At 36.0% G+C, this 21,024-nt stretch overlaps 1 protein-coding gene across 1 annotated transcript; it reads left to right on the forward strand.

Moving 5' to 3' along the window:
• The first annotated feature begins 4,413 nt into the window (after positions 1-4,413).
• Positions 4,414-14,846, forward strand: gtf3c4 (general transcription factor IIIC, polypeptide 4). Its single transcript, XM_056447055.1, has 5 exons — positions 4,414-4,736; positions 7,418-9,139; positions 9,367-9,497; positions 11,811-11,899; positions 14,465-14,846. Exons 1-5 carry the CDS (start codon positions 4,431-4,433, stop codon positions 14,527-14,529), a joined length of 2,313 nt encoding a protein of 770 aa, XP_056303030.1. The 5' UTR covers positions 4,414-4,430; the 3' UTR covers positions 14,530-14,846.
• Positions 14,847-21,024: the final 6,178 nt, after the last annotated feature.

Raw genomic sequence — 21,024 nt, forward strand, 5'->3', positions numbered from 1 at the left:
CTTATTATTTCTATTATTATTTAGGCCTACAGCTAGCTCTGAAACTATCATGCAAACCAGGTGCTGTTCGGAAATGGCATCAGATACGTAGCAGCAAGAAGTTGGCGGCTAACTATGGACATATTATTACCTATTATTATTATTATTATCATTCATTCATTTTCTTGTCAGCTTAGTCCCTTTATAATCAGGGTCGCCACAGCGGAACGAACCGCCAACTTATCCAGCACAATTTTACACAGCGGATGCCCCTTCCAGCCACAACCATCTCTGGGAAATATTATTATTAGTATAATTCATTCATTTTCTTTTGTCCCCTTAATATTTTTATTCATTTATTATCTTTTCGCCTTAGTCTTTTATTAATCTGGGGTCGCACAACGGACATAAACCGCCAACTTATCCTGCATATTTTTTATGCAGTGGATGCCCTTCCAGCCACAACCCATCAATGGGAAACATTCCATACACAACTCATTCACCCACATACACTGCGGTCAATCTTAGCACTACCCAATTCACCTTTTACACATGTCTTTGGGACTGTGGGGGAAACCGGAGCACCCGGAGGAAAAACCACGCAAACACAGACATGCCAACTGACCCAGCCGAGCGCTGACCCAGCGCACCTTCTTACTGGGAGGCTTGCTTTGTCGCCCCCCTTTTATATTATATTATTATTATATATTATTATTATTATTATTATTATTATTTATAGGGCCTTGCTCAGAAGCAATCATTCAAACCAGGTTCTGCTCAGAAATGGCTATCTTTGCTCAGCATCAGGTGCGCAGCAACAAGAGGTTGGCAGCAAACTATCGCCTTATTTTAATGACAAATGTGTAATAATACTGCTAATTAGAATTTTTTATAAATTAATGTGTACACAATTATTGTAAGCCTGCTAACTGATCAAATTATAGAATATGTAAACTTAGTTTATATCTAAAATTAAATAATGATAATTAAAGCCTGGGTGCTGATCGCAGAGGACTATTATTTTGAGGGTGGACGTCACAAGCTCAGATTTGGTTGACCAATCAGAGGAAAAGGGGCGTTCTCAGCACTGCCTACATGTGTAAAATGATTTTTAACGTCGTTTACCATTTTCCTACCCCTAAACCAAAAACTAAAATCGAGCCAAACTATTTTTTTTCATTTTTTGCAAGCAAAAGAAAAACCTAAAAACGTCTGTTTCTTAGTTTTCCTATTTGTTTAAAAACGAATGTGGAATGGACAGAAGATACCCTGATTCACATGTCTTAATGGAAGAAAAAAATCCTAATTGAGGAAGAAAAACCTATAATTTTCTGCATAAGAACCGATTAATTTAAAAAATAGTTGTTATATATGCAATGCAAATCCTATCTGTAGATTGTAAAAACATTACAGCAATTTACCAAGGGCATTTAGGAGAAAGCAAATCTCACACCATTTTTTGGAAAGCAAAACAACGCATCCAATCAGCCAGCAACAAACCAGATGAGACGTGTTGTGTTCTGATACACCACGCAACCCAGTAGGACTAGACCTGCTTAAATGCGTGAAGTGAATATAAGAGACAAGTGCAGATGAATGATTAATCCAACAATCCCACAAACCGGTGTCGAAACCCCTGTGTCAAAACCCAGAAAATCATGCACAGCAGGTCACTGAAATATTCATACTATACATGCTTCATTAAGACTGAAATACACAAAGGCCCTACATTCAAATTATTACTGAAACAAATGACAGATAGATGGAGGGAAGAGTAAAATATTCGTGCCACAATTACATGTTTGTTTCATAGATTTGTACCGATTTGTTTTATTACAAAGGAAACCTTCCGCATAGCTAAATACTTTTGACAACTCAGTTACTTTACGTCTTGCAAATGGAGTGTTGCCAAAACTTGCATTTAGAAAGGAGACAGGACACATCGCTTTTTAAAAGTCCTTTCCAGGTGGGAATACTAGACATATCAAAGCATGTGGCTGTTAATTACACATATCCTCCAACTTGGGCACACAGTTAGGGCTCCTGACCGATCTCATATGCTCCTGCCAATTAATGATCCTTCTCCTGTCCCTCTGACATCAGATGAATAGTGTCTGGGCTTTCAGCTGATGGATTATGTCAGCTTATCAAATGACAAATGCTTCACAATTTAGAATGGCATCTGTAATTTAAACACTTAGCACAGCTGAGACTGGCTCGCTGCCCAATGTTCAGAACACAATTTATTTTAAATGATTATGTTTTAACATATGTAATGATGCTTTTAACATCTGCACCTCAAGAGTATTTTTTTAATTAAGCAGCTCAGACTTATTTAATATGTATACACAATTATATACAATATTTTAAAATGTATTGCTATATGTTTCATAGAAGAGTGAATCCAATCCAACACCACTAAATATATCCAACCAAACTAGAATTGAAAAAGAATCTGCACATGACAGAAAAAGCTCTGTAAATTAAGAAAAAAAATATATAAATATATATATATATAATATATATATATATTATATTATATATATTATATATATTATATATATATATATATATATATATATATAACTGCAATAAATATTGCCTTTGTTTTAGCTTTGTTTTATATGGATTTGCTATAAATGAAGGCAGCACGGTGGCGCAATGGGTAGTACAATCGCCTTACAGCAAGAAGGTCACTGGTTTGAGCCCTGCCTGGGTCAGTTGGCATTTCTGTGTGAATTTTGCATGCTCTCCAGGTGTTGGCGTGGGTTTCCTCCAGGTGCTCCGGTTTACCCCACAAGTCCAAAGACATGCACTATTGGTGAATTAGTATAGGCTAAATTTTCTGTAGTGTATGTGTGTGAATGAGCGTGTATGGATGTTTTCCAGTGATGGGTTGCAGCTGGAAGGTCATCCACTGTGTAAAACATATGCTGGATAAGTTGACGGTTCAATCCGCTGTGGCGACCCCAGATTAATAAAGGGACTAAGCCAAAAGAAAATGAATTAATTAATGAATGCTAAATATTAAAGTAATTTAAATTTCTTAGATCACTATTATATGATTACTAAAAGCCACTATGTTCTTTTGTTTCATTTTAATCTTCATTTCATTTTATTGTATCCAATTTTAGTTGTTAATGATGATTCCACTTTACCACTATATGTAGTTTTGATTAAAATTCAATCAAAAACTAAACACTGTGGTAATCATCATTAGCAACTAAAATTGGATACAGTATCAAATCCATTACAATAATACAAATGCAGATAGCATCAGTGTTATTTTTTTATAACTTGAATAACTATTGTGCTTTTATTTATTGTTATTTATAGTCAGTTTTTAATTGATATATTTTAGATAAAGTTTAACATGTGCTTGTGTGTGATTTCAAAAGTAATATATTTAGTTAAGGGATTTAGTGTTGACCCTGGTGTGATTTGTTGTGTAGCATTGTGGGTATCTGAGCAATAATTGTGGCTCAGACAGAAAAATTCAATACTTATCTGATGCAGTTCATTAAAAACAAAATTATATATAAAGTCAGAATTACCCCCCCCCCCCCCCCTCTCCTCCTCCTTTTTAAATATTTCCCACATTTTTTTTCCCAGCAAGGAAATTTTCACATTATGTCTGATAATATATTTTCTTCTGGAGAAAGTCTTATTTGTTTTATTTCGGCTAGAGTAAGAGCAGTTTAAAAATATTTTACAACCATATTAAGGTCAAAATCATCAGGACTTTTAAGCTATATTTTTTGATAGTCCACAGAACAAACCATACAATAACTTGCCTAATTACCCTAACCTGCCTAGTTAACCTAATTAACCTAGTTAAGCCTTTAAATGTCACTTTAAGCTGTATAGAATTGTCTTGAAAAATATCCGAAATTGGGGAAAAAAATAAACAGGGGGGCTAATAATTTAGAGGGACTTACAATTCTGACTTCAACTGCGACCATTTCAATGTGGTGATGTCAATGGCCCATGAGCATTTCCTGCTTGTTGTCAAACTATTTCATATCTGTAACAAGAGGGGATTCAATCATAACCTATTATGATTACATTGCTTATCAATTTGTGGGACTTTTTGGTCTCTCAGAAGTTATGGAAATTCAAAATGTAAAACGGGAAATATGTCAGAGCCATTTACACCCCTCAAAATGGTCTATATGTCTATATATATATATAGACATACACATATATATATATGCCACTCTCTCTCTCTCTCACTCTCTCTCTCTATATATACACACACACACACACACACACACACGCACGCACACACACACAAAATATTAATTATATAAGGAATTATCATTAGGCAACCGTATATTTTACAACGTGATTTTTGTCAACCTGGCAACCCAGGTCATGCCACGCTCGTGAAATCCTCCTCCTCCGGCACCGCGTAACTTCCTGGAGACGGGCTTTATTTTTATACAGAAAAAATGGCGGCATTACGCTCAAACGGTGCTTCAGAGAAAGCAGGAACCGCGTCAGAAGCCCCGTCAGGATCGGAGGATGACTTTTGGGCGGGACAGGGACCAATAGTGCTGCGGGATCCAGCGATTAAATTGTTGAGTCCGGTTAGCGGTGTGGAGCCGCTGTCGTGGGCAGAAGATCACAGACTGGCGGCCTGCAACACGAACAGCGTGTCTCTGGTGGAGCTGGTGTGTGACATACACAGTCTCAGTCAAAACCTGGTGCTGCATCGCACTCACATCCCTGTCCCGACCACCGCATGTGAACTCAAGGTAAACACAATACTGCGCGCGCGCGACTTCTCTCTTCATGGTAACACTTGTTTTGGAAATGTTGACAAAAGTTTGTCATGTTTGATGTGACATGACAGCTCAAGATCTTTGAAATAAGCGTTAAGGGAGTGTGGACGATTATTGTTTTTTTTATCTCTAATTTTACAACTGTACACCTTTTTAATTTACTTTTAATGACAATTTGATTATAATAACTACGCAGAAATGAAGCCAATATAATAGAAATATATGCTATCATAAAGTGACTTTCTAAATATTTGAAGTTAGTTGTGGGCTTTGGCAATCCAAGATCATAAGCATTTTTTATGTTTGCCTGTTTGAATTTAATGCAACATTACTGGAGATCTGCTATATTGTATTTTCAGTCAGTCAGTGATGGGGCTCTTATGTTTCCCAACGGGTCATAGTTGTGACCACTAACATATTAATGTGTTCTGTGAACATGATTTATGGGACAGAGCGATGTTAATTAATGACAGGCTTTAAAAATATGATATGTACTAAGTATGCAGTTGAATCTGTATCATGACATGTATTTAAATGCTTCTTTTTTATTGGAGGTTTAACACAGACAGCATCTTTCAGAGGGGTTTTCATTTATACCAGACTTGGAAAAATATTCCCATCAAGTAAAGACAACCTGCACCTCCATTTATAGCTGAACATCCTGTGGAAAATACATCAACTGTTTTTACTTAATCAAATAATATCTCTTACAAATCCAGTTGTAAGGTTTGTGTTTAAAAGGTATTTTTAAAATAGCAGCATATTTTACTCTGTGTTGTTGACTAGTTAAAAGTAAGACTTTGTTTTATAGGGCCATTTTTAAGTTTTAATTTTTAAAGTTTATTTTTAATGCTTCACACTGTCTGCTGGACATCAAATATATGCAGTTGATCTATTTGGTTACCTTTGGCTGCATATGTTTGATAAAACTATTAAATAGTTAACAAAAATAGGCTTCATCTACGCTAAAAGTAATATTTTTCCTTGCCCTAATTTCCAAATCTTATGATAAAAAGGGTCAAAAATTGTTGAAGCAAAAAGTCACAAAAGAATTCACTTAAAATAGCTAGCAGTTAATTAATGTCAATTAAATAATAACTTATTTTCTGTTCTAAAGCTAAAAACTGTATTGTTCACAATTTGTATAGCACATTTTCTAGGGATGCACGAATATATCGGCAGTCATATCGATATCGGCCGATAAATGCTGTTTTTATTCGCCTTACATGTGTAAACAATAGCAGCGACGCATATGTGGTAAACAAGTTTTTGGGTTGTTTGTAATCTTAATATGATTATTTATTCTTATGAATGCGTTGCTTGCCATGTGTTGTTGATGTAAGATTGTATTTAGTTTGATCAGCATATATATGATTATGACAACCCGTTAATCTAAAACGCCAAAAGGGACAAATTTATGCTGCAGTTTCTGAAGTAAAACATACTATTTGTATTTCACTTTTCGTTTGTACGGTGGCTCTGAACTGTCAAAACAATGGTTTTTCTAACATAACTTATTTGTACATATGTACATTACTGTAACACATTTTATTCAAGAATATTTGAGCTGGTTTCAGTTCTAAGTTTTTTCATTTTAATTTTATTTAAGATATATTTATTTAACTTGTTTATAATTTAATACTATTTTGTTATTTAACTAATTATTTTTATGCAACAGTCAAGTTGCATGCCAATTTGCTATGCGAAAAAAAGGAAATCATTTATTTTGGCCATGCGGATATTGGAATATCTAGCCATTTCCATGTTTGTTTAATAAAAAAAAGGTCAGGAGAGGGTTTTCTTCAATGTCAAAAATATTAGTAATTTATTAGATACAAATGAATAATTTGATCAGCAGAGCTCCGGGTTACACCAATGCAATGCAAGAATTACATACAGGAAGTGCGTAACAAATCTACATTTCCCTGACTCCAATATTTATACACAGCTGATATTAAAACGTGGAGTTTTGGTGTAACTTCACTACATTCTGCAGTCCTTTGGCTGTTGCACCCAAACATACTTCCCCTTTCTGCAAACCTTCTCTGCATACCAGAACTGAACAGTTAAATGCACAACTTCTACAAGCATCCAGTTCTTTGTGATATGTCCAGACTTTTTATGACCGGAAGTCTGGAGCAAGGTCCACTCACTATTTTTATTCTTATACTGCTATTTCCCTCTTGTCAGCAGTTCCTTCTATTATTAAGCAACACAATAAGAAAGAAGAAATTTGTTTGGTTACTATATGGTATCATGCAAAAGAAGATTGATTAATCTGTTGTTAGTCTAAACATTTTTTTCTAATAAAAAAATAAAGAGACAAGTAATACAAAATATATAATCTATGTAGGTGATTAAGATCAACTATGTAGTGAATATAGGTCTATATAATCACCTTGCAATTTTGAAATTATTGCTTTTTTGCTTTGGGTAGACTATTCAGATCATAAGATCAGTTCAAACCTTTAAGAAGTTTTTAAAATAAAATCAGTTGTTCACTGTATAAAAATATAATATTTTGAAATATTTGTATTCATCAGCTATAATATATCAGTTATCAGCCTCCAAATCTTAAGAATGATCTGTTATCCATATTGGGCAAAAAATTCATATCGGTGCATCCCTAATATTTTCTTTTTTTATTTTCACAGGTGGGCTCAGAAAAAGATGTGAGGGCTGTTAAAGAAAGCTTCGCCAACAGTAAAGACCCAGTAGTAAGCCAAATGATCATGATAGACCGAGTCATCAATCCTCAATGTGGACGTCTCCATGGCGTCAAGTACACTAGTTGGTCACCGTTAGGCTGTGACAAATACGGCCGTTGCCTTCTTGCTTTCCTAACACTGGACAATCGTCTCACAATCCACAGCAGTCACTTGCAACTACAGTGGACGCTTCTACTGGACCTTACAGAACTATATGGAGAAATGTTAAAATCCAGGAAATACTCTGCTCAGAACGATGGTACACCACCGGTCTCCTATAAAGACTTGGATGAACTGCAGCGCAGGTTTCGCATGCAAACACCAGTGCGCATGGAGTGGTCCAGTTTGTGCAGTATGCAGCAAGTTCAGACCGATAACGCACATAAAGACATAAACACAGTTCTTCTAGCTGTACTCATGGAGAATGGAGACGTGGTGGTGTGGCAGTTCAGCTTGCCCCTACAAGGGAAGGATTCAGTGGTGTCATGCAGCACTATCAAATCTGGAGTGTCATCACCAAGCGCGCTCACCTGGTGGCAATATGAGCATGGCGGACGGAAGATGAGTGGACTGATCATAGGAAGCTCCGAAGGACCTGTAAAGATCCTCCCAGTCAACATCAAGGCAGTGAAGGGCTACTTCACCCTCAGGCAACCTGTGGTTTTGTGGCAGGAGAACGACCAGATTCCTGTCCACAACATCAAATGTATCACGCTCTTCCATCCGCACCAGAAATGCAACTGCAGTTTAGTGGTTGCGGCACGTGGTCCGTACGTCTTCTGGTGCTTATTGCTGATCTCCAAAGCTGGTCTGAATGTTCACAATTCCCACATCACGGGTCTTCATTCCACGCCTATCATATCCATGACGGCTTGCCACAGTAATGGGACTTTTTTCACATGCTCACTAGATGGAAAGATTAAGAAGCTAACAGCTGTTTTCACAGACCTAGCTGTCGAGTTCAAGCAAGAAGAGATTGTTCTGCCTGAAGGAGTCGCGGGTCGACGGATACACGGTATATCGATCAGTCCAAACAGTGCCTATTTGGCTGTTCTCTCCAATGAGGGTATGAACAATGGCTTCCACCCTGTCGCTCTCACCTACCAGGTACAGTTCATCACCTTTAAGACTCCAGATGAAGCGGCATCTAAGATGCTTGATGCTCACAATCTCTTTAGAAACACTGATTTGCTGGATCTGTTACGATGGCGGATACTAAAAGACAAAAGCATCCCTTCAGCCTACGAGAACAATCTAGAAGAGAAGCTCCAAACCTCAGGGTCCACTTACCTGTGGCGCCTTAAGCTCTTCTTTCTCCGAACACTCCACAAGTCCATGCAGAAAAGCCCTTCGGAGGCCCTGTGGCAGCCGAGGCGAAGAAGTGGTCAGAGTTTAGTTGGTGATGGTGATGAAGGAGGTGGAGGTGATGAAGATGAGATGATGGAGGACAAACAGGGGGATGCGGAAAACAGGGAAAGGGAGGAGAGAATGAGAGAGATTGGCAGCAGGATCGAAGCTGTGGAGTCCCATCTGATCCGGGAGAACATGAAGAAGGTGCTGGGCGAGGTGTATCTGCACACCTGCGTCACACAAAACACACGTGTACCCACTAAAGGAGTGTGTGACTTCCTCACAAATGACCCTGCTAATGAAGACAGGGCAGCCAAGGTGAATCCCTTTCTCATCGCCCACTGAAACAATATTTATTTGACTTAAAGTGATTATAAATTTAGATTTTGTGTGTGTTGTAAGAATGCAAATTCAATGTTTAAGTAAAAACGAAGATATAAAGATAAAATCAAAAAATAAAGTGATTCATGCTGTGAATTTTTATTTTCTAGAAATTATATCTTACACTGTCTGTTTTATTATTATTTGATGTTTGACCTTTACAGGTGCTGATAGGTCATATCATGAATAAGATGAATAAACAGACATTTCCAGAGTATTGCGGTCTCTGTAAAGAAATTCTCCCCTTCACCGACTGCAAGCGGGCAGAGTGCAAGAATGGGCACAGGTGGCTCAGGTACAGCTAATATATTATGCTATATATGTAATATTTATGATAGGAGTTTAAGAGTATTTCATTTAAAAATATAAAAACATTGGGTATGACAGATTATTTGATTAATTTTGATGTATAAAGTCAGCTAAGCAGGGCTGCGCCTGGTCAGTACCTGGATGGGAGACGATGTGGGAAAGCTGGGTTGCTGCCGGAAATGATGTTAGTGCGACCAGCAGGGGGCGTGGGTCCTAACTCCCCAGTATATTAATGGGGACTCTATACTGCTCAGTGAGCGCCGTCTTTCGGATGAGATGTTAAACGTTAAACCGAGGTTCTGACTCTCTGTGGTCATTAAAAATCCCAGGATGTTCTTCGAAAAAGAGTAGGGGTTTAACCCCGGCATCCTGGCCAAATTTACTGGCCTCTGTTCATCATGGCCTCCTAACCATCCCCATGTCATAATTGTCTCCTTCCCACCAATCAGCTGGTGTGTGGTCTGGCGCAATACGGCTGCCGTCACGTCATCCAGGTGGATGCTGCACACTGTTGGTGGATGAGAGATTCCCCCCAAAAATGTGTAAAGGCTTGTATCCTGAAAAGCGCTGTATAAATGTAAGGAACATACTTTAAAACAATGGACATATAAAATACATTTTTCATTCACTTATATCAGCGGTGTCTGCAGGGTCTTAAAGTCATAAAAATGTCTTAAATCTCAAAATTTTACGCCTTAAAAAAGTCTTAAATTTACTGAAATATTGTCTTTTAGGTCTTAAATCTTTTTTAAACCAGTCATAATTTTCCTTTGTTCATGTATTGCTACCCAGTTTGGCCAACAGCCATACAACAGTTCATCTCAATAGATAATGGTTTAATTATTTTCCTTACAATAATATTTGTTTAATAGTGCTCCATGTATTTACTTCTGGAGGACACCGACCTGGACAGATTGTTGTTTGTAGATTTAGTTTATTGTAGTTTTTAAAACTTTAAAACATTTGTTCACTTTTTTTATTTTCATTTGCTTGTTTTTATACAATACTTAAAATATTTTGATAAGAAATCATTCATTTCTTTTTGGCTTAGTCCCTTTATTATCTGGGGTCATCCACAGCGGAATGAACCACCAACTTATCCAGCATATGTTTTACACAGCGGATGCCTTTCAGCCGCAACCCAACACTGGGAAACACCCATATACACTCATTCACACTCATTAATTACGGCCAATTTAGCCTGTTCAATCCCCTATAGCCGCATATCTTTGGACTGTGGGGGAAACCAGAGCACCCATAGGAAACCCACCCAAACATGCGCGAAGAAAACATGCAAACTCCACACAGAATGCCAACTGACCCAGCTGGGGCTCGAACCAGGGACCTTCTTGCTGTGAGGCGATCGTGCTACCCACTGTGCCACCTTTGCTAAGAAATATCAAAAATAAAAACTTTTTTATTATTAAATTATTATTGTATTATTAAATGTATTAAATTATAATTTTTTGATAGGGCAAATAAAAATCTTTACCATCTGTGCCATTTGAAAAATTCCTTAGTGTTGAGCCCTTTATGAGTCTAAAATTTAATTCATAATGGTCTTAAAAAGTCCTAAATTTAACTTGCAGAAACCCTGTATATAATCAAAAACAAATGCTTGTGCTGTATCAAATTAATTCTTAACTGTTAACAAAAAAAAGATCCATTCATAAAACACACAGTCTTGCATAGTCCCTATTTAGACATGCAAACGTAATCATTTTTACTTGACTCATACAGCTGCTTTAATAACACATATTTTGCAGTTGCACTGTTCTTGGCTCATAACTGACACAGCCTGCGCATTTTAATGAACAGATTAATTTAGATATTGTGTAATTCTAGGTTTAATTCACACCACTTCTACTAGCACATAATCCTTCATAATAATAGAAAAATCTGGTGGCTCTTGTTTTGGCTTGTACGACATATCATTGTATTCCAGATTAAGTGCGCAAAATCATTGTTTTAAAATCCCTCCTCCAAAATCAGTCAATAATAAAGAAGTAAATTCGACATTGTGGTTATAAAATCTGTATTGGACTATTATGTAGGCGCTGAATAGATTTTGAGGCCGATTTTACCCCCCCCCCATTTCGAGCCCCATGTGTGACATTATCCATTGGACTGACTGAAAGGAGATTACTGCCCCTAATGGTGTATCAGGGAAACAGTTGCTTCATTGCTGTCATTCTGATCTCTGCCAAGTACTGATCCTAAACCTTCCCCTCGCCCGTTCTGTTCATGTGTCTCACTGTCTCTTTCCCTCTTTCTTTCTCTTTCCTTCTTCCTCCCCAAGGTGTGCGCTGTCATATCAGGCCTGTCAGGGTGTGACATACCGCCGCTGTCTATTGCAGGACAGTATTGCCTCAGTAGCAGAGCCTGAGGGTGAGCCATAATGCTGTATCATATCTCCATTCAGAAACACACCGCACCGCACACTTAGACTTTCTCTAATACACACACACACACACAAACAAGAAACTCTGCTGCCCCACAGCAACAATGCAAGCTCAGGATGTCAAAGATGTACCATATTCGATATGAAAATATGTTAATTATACATCTTTTTGGCTGTTCCAACTCAATTCTGACTGGCAGGTAGATGGTTTTAAACATTCACATGCCACTTGTGGGTGCTATAATGGTGAGGGATTAAACTGGTGGATGCTATCACTAATTGAATAAAGGTTAGTGTACAATATAATATTGTGTCTGGCCCCTCTTAGGGTAATGCATATTCAGACTAGCGGCTGCACGATATTGGAGAAAATCGAATATTGCTAATTTTGTTCTTGTGATATATGAATACTAATTTAAACAGATGACGTCAATATCTCTATTTGGAAATAATCATAGTTTTGATTGGGATGATTTTGTAAGGGAATGAATTATGCATTAAAATATATTAAAAACCCCAATATTCAATCATAGATAAATAATAATAACTGTATTCAGGTACAATAATTGAATAATCACATGTAACATAATGCTAAATAGTTCTTTGATTAAATATACACAAAAAAAATCTATATTAAAGTTACAAATGTAGCATGCCTCAAAAACCACATGCAAATAAACTATAATCCAGACTCAACATGCATTGCTGCGATTGTAACTATTGGGGAATGATCACATTGGGCTATCAATGCTGAAATGATATATTGTGCAGCCCTAATTCAACAGTTTTCATAGAATGTCCCTTCAGGGTTATTAGAACTCTTGTATCTCCCTGAAAGGGTTTATTTTGTTATCACAACCATCTTGATCAATGGTCTCAAACTCAATTTCTGGAGGGCCGCAGCTCTGCATAGTTTAGCTCCAACCATCTCCAACTCACACCTGTAATAGTCTCTAGCAGTCTTGAACACCTTGATTAGCTGGATCAGCTGTGTTTGATTAGGGTTGAAGCAAAACTATGCAGAGCTGCGGCCCTCCATGAATCGAGTTTGAGACCTCTGATCTGGATGTACCGTTAAAGTCAAAATTATTAGCCCCCGCTTTGATTTAAAAAAATTTTTTTCTCTTATAAATATTTCCCAAATTATTTTTAGCAGAGCAAGGAAAATTATTACAGTATGTCTGATAATATTTTTCTTCTGGAGTAAGTCTTATTTGTTTTATTTCAGCTACAATAAAAGCAGTTTTTAATTTTTTTAAAACCATTTTAATGTCAAAATTATTAGCCCCTTTAAGCAATTTTTTTGATAGTCTACAGAACAAACCATCGTTATACAATGACTTGCCTAATTACCTTAACCTGCCTAGTTAACCTAATTAACCTAGTTAAGCCTTTAAATGTCACTTTAAGCTGTATAGACAGTGTCTTGAAAATATTATTTACTTGCATCAATGGCAAAGATAAAATAAATCGGTTTCTCCATTGAAAGAAATTTGGGAAAAAATAAACAGGGAGCTAATAATTCAGGGGGGCTGTACATGATGTCGCTTATTGCAAGGCTACTTTTCACAAGTAAATAATTGGGTGTGAAACATTAATTTAAGTTGAAATATTTTATGAGTGGTATGTTGATGATGGTTATAGGGGGTTAACGCACCTCGGACTGGCCAATCACAATCAAGTATTCAAGCAGCTGTTTGTACTTATCAGATAAGAATATTAAGAGAAAGTTCAGTCATATTATCAAAATATTTGGGGAAATGATTTCTTTTGGGAAAATTCCAAGGGGGCTAATAATATTCTGACTTCAACTGTGTGTGGTGTGTGTGTGTGTGTGTATATATGGTAATATTATATTAATATATATATATATATATATATATAATATATATATATATTTATATATATATATATATATAGTGTCAGCCCTTATATAACGTAGACCCCCAAACAAATCTTTTAAATCATATTTTTAAAAGGAAGCTGTACAATATTATATTTGTGCATAAACATGAGCTTATATAAGAAAATAACTCATGATAATAATCTAAAAACTAGTAGTCCACCCCAAATTTATATCTTGTAGAAAAATATTAAATACAAATCTAAATAGAGGAAAATGCAAAAACTTTTGTTAATTTTGTAGGTTGGAATTTTTTTTGCAATATTTTGCTTCAATTTAATTGTATTATCTTTAATTTTAACAAATGTATTTGGTTGATTAAAATATTTTATAATAATATTTATTTATAAAATATTATATTATTATTATATCTATTTAATAATCTGTTTGTTTAAATGCACCACAATACATTTGTGCCTATATTCACTGAGAAATAGATAATTTATTCATTTTCCAAAATGGGGCTGTACTCAATTATGCTGACACTGATGTACAAATTTCACTGGAGGGTTAATATTTTGACTTAAGGTGTATATATGTGTTGTGTGTGTGTTTGTTGGAGAAGAATTATTTGAATAATTCATATTTGGTATATTTAAATAATTGTTTAACAGAAAAACTCTTAATAACAGAAAACTCATTTTTTCAGATTCGGACTGGATCAGGAAAATCCTCCAAGGTCCCTGCATCTTCTGCGACTCTCCTTTCTACTGAAGCCTCTGGGTTAAATAAGTCTCCACGACTGACAACTGGATCACTTCAGCGGGCTACATAAATGACTAAAACGCCTTTCTTTACTTGAAAGAGAAACATTTGAAAGCCATAAGTATTCTTTAATTATTTTGTAATTCTAAGACATTCGGGAGGTTTTTCCTCTCAACAGATCTTTATTTTAAAGCCAAAAAAGGGTCTAATGTTTATACAATGAAGACTATATATGTTAATAAATTATTCCACTGTATATGTGCTGGATGTTTTTGATTTGTTAACATTATCCTGCCATGACATCCTCCTCTTGCAATAAAAAATGCACGCTCTTCCTGTGGCTGATTTTAATTGGTTTAAATAAATCCATTTCCTAATTGGCTTTGGAAACATCTCTACATATCCGCAAACAGCAACTCCCCCATCTCCAATAATGACTTTTCCCTGGGCCTTAAGGAAGAGACGACGAACGACTGATAAGGAACGGAAAAACAGCGAGACAGAGAGAAACTGTTTTAAAACCGATCCAGCATTCCGAGGGGCCGAACTCTAATGAGATACAACAGTAATGAGGAATGGATCCCAGCCGCATATGTGATACCCATTTTAATTAAGATGGCAAGCTTGAGTGCATACTGTTAAATATTGTTAGCCCCCCTTTTTTTTTGGGGTCGCATGGGAGGGCATGTACCCTGATGGTCCGTACCACAAAACATAGCTAACATATGAGGGTCAGTGGTGGTTAAAGATAAACTCAGACCCTCAGAATGCACCTCCGTTCTCATCACAGGTACATCTTGTCGCCTTGCCCTGTGCTCTCTCTAGTGTCACTGAAGATGATAGCTCACTTCAGGGCTAGTTGGCAGCCCTGTCTTAGGTTTCGGATGGTATCCCGAGATAAAGATGGCCTGATAATTACACACAATTCCGCTCCCCATCTCCCATCCTGCAGCAGAGGGCTTAAAATAAAGTAATTGGGGTGTTTATTTTGAATTATTATTCATAGAGAGAGGGTTTCTTCATTACAATGCGCTCTGAAATGTGGCCATATGACTACAATTGGTAATGCCAACATGTAAGGTGTTTGATTCTGAGGTAATAACGTGCATTATGCATTAATCAAAGACAACAAAGGCAGCGCTCAGGAACCTCAATGCCGTCTGCCGCATGTCACAGCAATTTGTTCACTGACATATTAGGGTAAGCATCTAATAACATGAATTTGAAAGCTGTTTTTTCCTAGCCATGTATGGTATGTACGCTTTAACAGGAAATGAAAAGCTATTTGGATTTCAATTGTACATTTTATATACAGTGCATAATTAAATAGCAGGTGCTAAATGTCACGGATTAGATTATAACTGCGAACGTGATTGAAATGGAGTTCTTTTTTTCCTCTACTTGCTGCGGATTTCCTTTCCTAGCTATTAGATTTGTCAAATGGATCTTGGCCTTTTGGTTTGAGTGCTAGCTTTGTTGATAGGTGGAGACTTCTCCTGTTGAAGAGGTTAGCTCTGTTTGGCAGAACCTCCTACTTCTTTAATATAACAATCTGTCAAAAAACATTTCGACAATAATTACGGCCCCTCCTCTTTCCTCTTTGTGTGTGCTCTTTCAAGACTTCAAAAGGAGGTTTCCTTCTTTTCTTTCTGTATGAAATATTCATAACTTCTGTTCGTGGCTTTGTGCTTTAAACAGATAACAGACAGATTTTTTAGATTATGTTCATCTTATATTCTTTGTTAGATAACGTATTTTGATATACCATCACCTTACGTTAAACACCTAATTTGTTGAGCCCAAACAAGATGCCGAGCGTGGATCTCAAAAGTCATTCGCTCTAACAATGGATTACAATAAAGTTTTCTTTTTTGTGCAACGATTTCGGCTTATACAACCCCTGGCAAAAAGTGTGGAATCACCACTCTTGAAAGAATTGTATAGAAAAAACAAACAAACAAACACATGCCACAAAAATAGTTCATTCAACAATCAACCCTCTTGGCTGTATGAAACACAATTAAAAAGAAGGGAAAACACTGTAGTCAATCAACAGTTTTTTACCGATCAAACAGAGGAAAAAAATACGGAATCACACAATTTTTGGAAAATTATATGGAATCACCAAATAAAAACACCACTACTACTTTGTTGCACCACCTCTGGCTTTAAAGTACAGCTTGAATTATCTGAGGTATAGATTAAAAGTTCTTCATCAATCTGTCTCCAACTTTGTCTTATTGCAGATCAGATTTGCAGGTTGGAGCCTTGTCGTGGACCACTTTCTTTACTTTCCACCACAGATTTTCAATTGGATTGAGATCTGGACTATTTGAAGGCCATCCCATTGACATTGTCTTTCTTGCTAGTAATTATATGTCTTTCTTTATATGTAAGTTTTTACATATGTGTTTGATTTTTTTCTACACAAAAAACATTTGAAATAACATCTTCCAAGAGTGGTGATTCTGTACTTTTGCCAGGGGTTTAATATTGACCTTTTTTCTGCTTTGAAGACACATTTCTGGCTTTTACAACCAACGTAATGCAGTATTTATAATACTTATAAGGTAGTATAGAAGAAATGAGCAAGATTTAATGCCATTAATATCCTGCATCTTATATTTCAAAACATCTTTCCTGATCTCATCTTTCAAAAGATATTACAAACATGCTGCTGGAACTGAAGGACAGTCTAAAGTAATATGCTGTTTAATAAGCCAAATGACCTTTGAAACTGATATTTATATATTTTAAAAATTTATATATATTACTCATATAAATACATAATAAATAAATAAATATATATATTATATATATTATATATATATATATATACATACATATATATATATATACATATATATATATATGTATGTATATATATATGTATATATATATATATATGTATATATATATATATATGTATATGTATGTATATATATATATGTATGTATATATATGTATATATATATGTATGTATATATAATATATATATATAATATATATAATATATATATATATATATATATATATATAATATTATATATATATATATATATATATATATAAAAATGAGTCATTTTACCTCACTGTTTAATGGAAAATGAAAATATTGAAAACGCTAAGTGGTTTCATTGTGTGTTCATTTTATATAGAAATAATTAAAATGCATATAATAAAAACACCGATATTTTGTGCTGTTAAAAACCATACTAATGAACCATAACTGATAAAATTACTCTGTTTTGTTTATAGGATTTTTATTGTGCATAAATTAAGCAATTATTTATTTGACCATCACAGTTTTTATCTCTTTTTAAATAGTCAAACTGGAAAAAAAAATCTAATGGTTCAAACATATTGCCCACAAGACAGGGACAAATATATTTAAATCAAATATTTAAAGGGCACCTATATGAATGAAAAGCATCTTTTGTAAGCTGTTTTTGGACAGAAACTGTGTAGGTATAGTGTGTCCACAGTCATATTGTGTGATATAAACATGTCTCTCTTTTTTTTTTTTTGTAGGAGTGTGGTTTCTCCGCCCACCAAATTGATTGACAGCCACCTATTAAAGTGTCTCTACAGTAACGCATATAATCATATCAACAAGACAGGACGTGAGCAAAGCAACTGGGATTAAAAGAACTGTTCAGCTCTCTGTGATCATCAATCATCATCAATGTGATCAAGAATGAGTTTTACAAGTTAAGATGTTTTAAATGAATTACAGCGATTTTACCGTCTTAATCACCACAGCCGCGTGTCAGTACAATTATAAAAGATGCTTCATCCCAGTTTGTGGATGATAAATCAGGTTTATTTTGTACATTATCATAATGGATATCAATACAGGAGTGTAAATAATCTGTAGCTATTACATTTGTGTGCAAAAACTGCAAAGTAAACGCGGACGCTGAGTGAGAACTTGTAATGACAATTGTGTGTGAACTCATCATTGCGAAAGCTTGAATTAACCACAACAAATACATCAAATAATCATTGGGTAAGTTCTTAACTGTAGTATTTCTTACAAACGTTACTGAGACTGTTTCCCTCAGGTCTGTCCACTGTGCTGTTTATCTGATGCAGTCGGTGTGGAGATTGAGGCACACTCTGACAGCATGATGGTGGCGGGGGAGAACTAGCATTAAAGGCACAGGCAACAAAACTGCTACAAAGTATTCAGAGCAGAAAATTCCAATATTCTGAAGGTATAATAATAATCTGATGGGTGTTTTAAAGCTGAAACTTTACAGACACATTCTGGAGACACAAAAGACTTATCTTAAATCTGGAAAAAGGGTGAAATGGGTGCCCTTTAAATAGACAAAGTATAATTGTCTGTTAAGGATAAGCATAAACTATTAATTATTCATGTTTATGTAGTCTTCTTGAGCTATTATATATATGAATAGAATTCATTCGATTTCTGACACTAAAAAGTAGTTTTGCAGTAATCTGAATAAAAATATGCATACGTATATATACCTGATTATGATTCATACTGGGGGGAAAAAGAAAATAGCTTCTAAAGTGCTAGATTTTCTGATGTGCTTTCACTCCGTAGTGTATTTACATCAAATTTCCCGGCTGAATACATTTAGTGTGAAGTATGCTTTGTAGAAGTGTTCCCTCAGACTTCAGTAATTCCATCAGTAATTAAGTCTGTCTGGGTCTGTCAAGGGACCCCGGGTTTTTCCTGCAGACTCTGAAATCAGGCTGTTAACACGTGCCCGTTAACGGGTACATGGACCCGCTGGGATGGAGTCGCTGACCCGTGGACTGCCTGATATGTGCGTATGAGGAGTGCGAGATGTCAATAGTCAGTCTTTCTGCTTGTGCTGAGGTGTGGAGCAGCTCATGTGGAACTAATGCAGAAGGCTGTGACCAGAGCTCTGCTTACCACAACATTAATTAAAGGCATTCGCTTCACTCGCAACACACACAACCATGGATCGGCATCAGCGGAGTGCGTTGTGGTGTGTGTGTGTGTTTGCGTGTGCGTGTGATATTATGGTCCACTTTGTAATGTGATGATTTTATAAAAAAAATTAATAAAATGATGAATGTTGCCAGATTGGTAAACAGATTTGCCAATTTGGTATATATATATATATATATATAATATATATATTATATTGACATTTTTTTATTAATGTGATGATTTACAAAAATTAAAAACAGAAGAATGTTGCCAGATTGGTAAACAGATTTTGGTTCAGATTCAAAATTTGGTTTAAATTTGGTTCGATGCAAAAACCTATAATTTAAATATTTTTCATCAGGTTCCTGTCTGTAGGTTCAGTGATTTCAAGTTTATGGCAAAGAATACACTTTTAAAGGTTTAAAATGAAATAACTCAGCATAAACAGGAGAAATACTAATTTTACTAAAACTAATACTAAACCGGAGCACCCAGAGGAAACCCACGTGAACACGGGGAGAGCAAAACTTCACACAGAAATGCCAACTGACCCAGCCGAGGCTCAAACCAGCGACCTTCTTGCTGTGAGGCGATTGTGCTAACCACTGCGCCACCGTGACGTTCATGCCTTACCAAGAATATAAAAATACATATAAATACATTTCGATCATTTACTTTAATCATTACTATTGGAATGTGAGGAGACTTTCAACCAGCACAACAAAAAAAATTCTTTAGACAATCACCTGCTGCACCTTTAACTCTTTTTTTTTTTTTTTTTGTAATTTATTAGAATGTGGTATTATAAAATATTCAGCAAGTATTGTGCCTCAAAAATTTGATACCGACACAAGCCTAGCAGCGATTTATTCTGAAACTAATATAATAGTTCAAATCTACGTAGATGATTGTGTCAAATCCAATGATCATTTAAAAAATTTGATCAAATTAGAAATTTCTAATAATAATCAACCTCATCCATTGGCAAAGCCATATCTGAGGCTGTCTGAGTGTGGATGTTATATGTCAGACTCAAAAGGCTTACATAAAAAGAGCTCTGTTTTATTGAATAAAAGCCATGAAAGAAAAGCCATTGGGCGTTTGCATTTCACACCATTTCGGCTGCGAACTTCCCCTCTGAAGATTCTCCCACTCTTTCTGAACCCTTTCATGTTGCCTTTCACCACGGAGACACAAGGAAGCCCTCATTTTGAAGATTGCTTAAAAATGCGTCTCCCGAAGATCAGACAATGTCAAGATTAACCTGCCCTGCACACCAGACCCAGAAATGGTCGAAATGAGCAATCAAAACGGCGGCAACTGGAGACTTAACGTGACATGACAATGGAAGCGGTTAGCAGTCAGTCATTCATATGTTTCCGTGTTTTATCTGACAGGAGGTGGAAGCAGCCAGTCCAAATCTACAGCATGAGCGGAGCGAAGACAGATGGGACCCAGTCAGGATACAAACTCACGCGGATGCATTCAACTCCAACTCAAAGCATATGCCATTAGGACAGTTTCCGCATAAATTACCTGAATTTCTGGTGACCCGCAGGTAGAGGATTAACAAG

The sequence above is a fragment of the Danio aesculapii genome, chromosome 21 (genome assembly GCF_903798145.1).
Source record: "Danio aesculapii chromosome 21, fDanAes4.1, whole genome shotgun sequence".
Classification (NCBI taxonomy): Eukaryota; Metazoa; Chordata; class Actinopteri; order Cypriniformes; family Danionidae; genus Danio; species Danio aesculapii.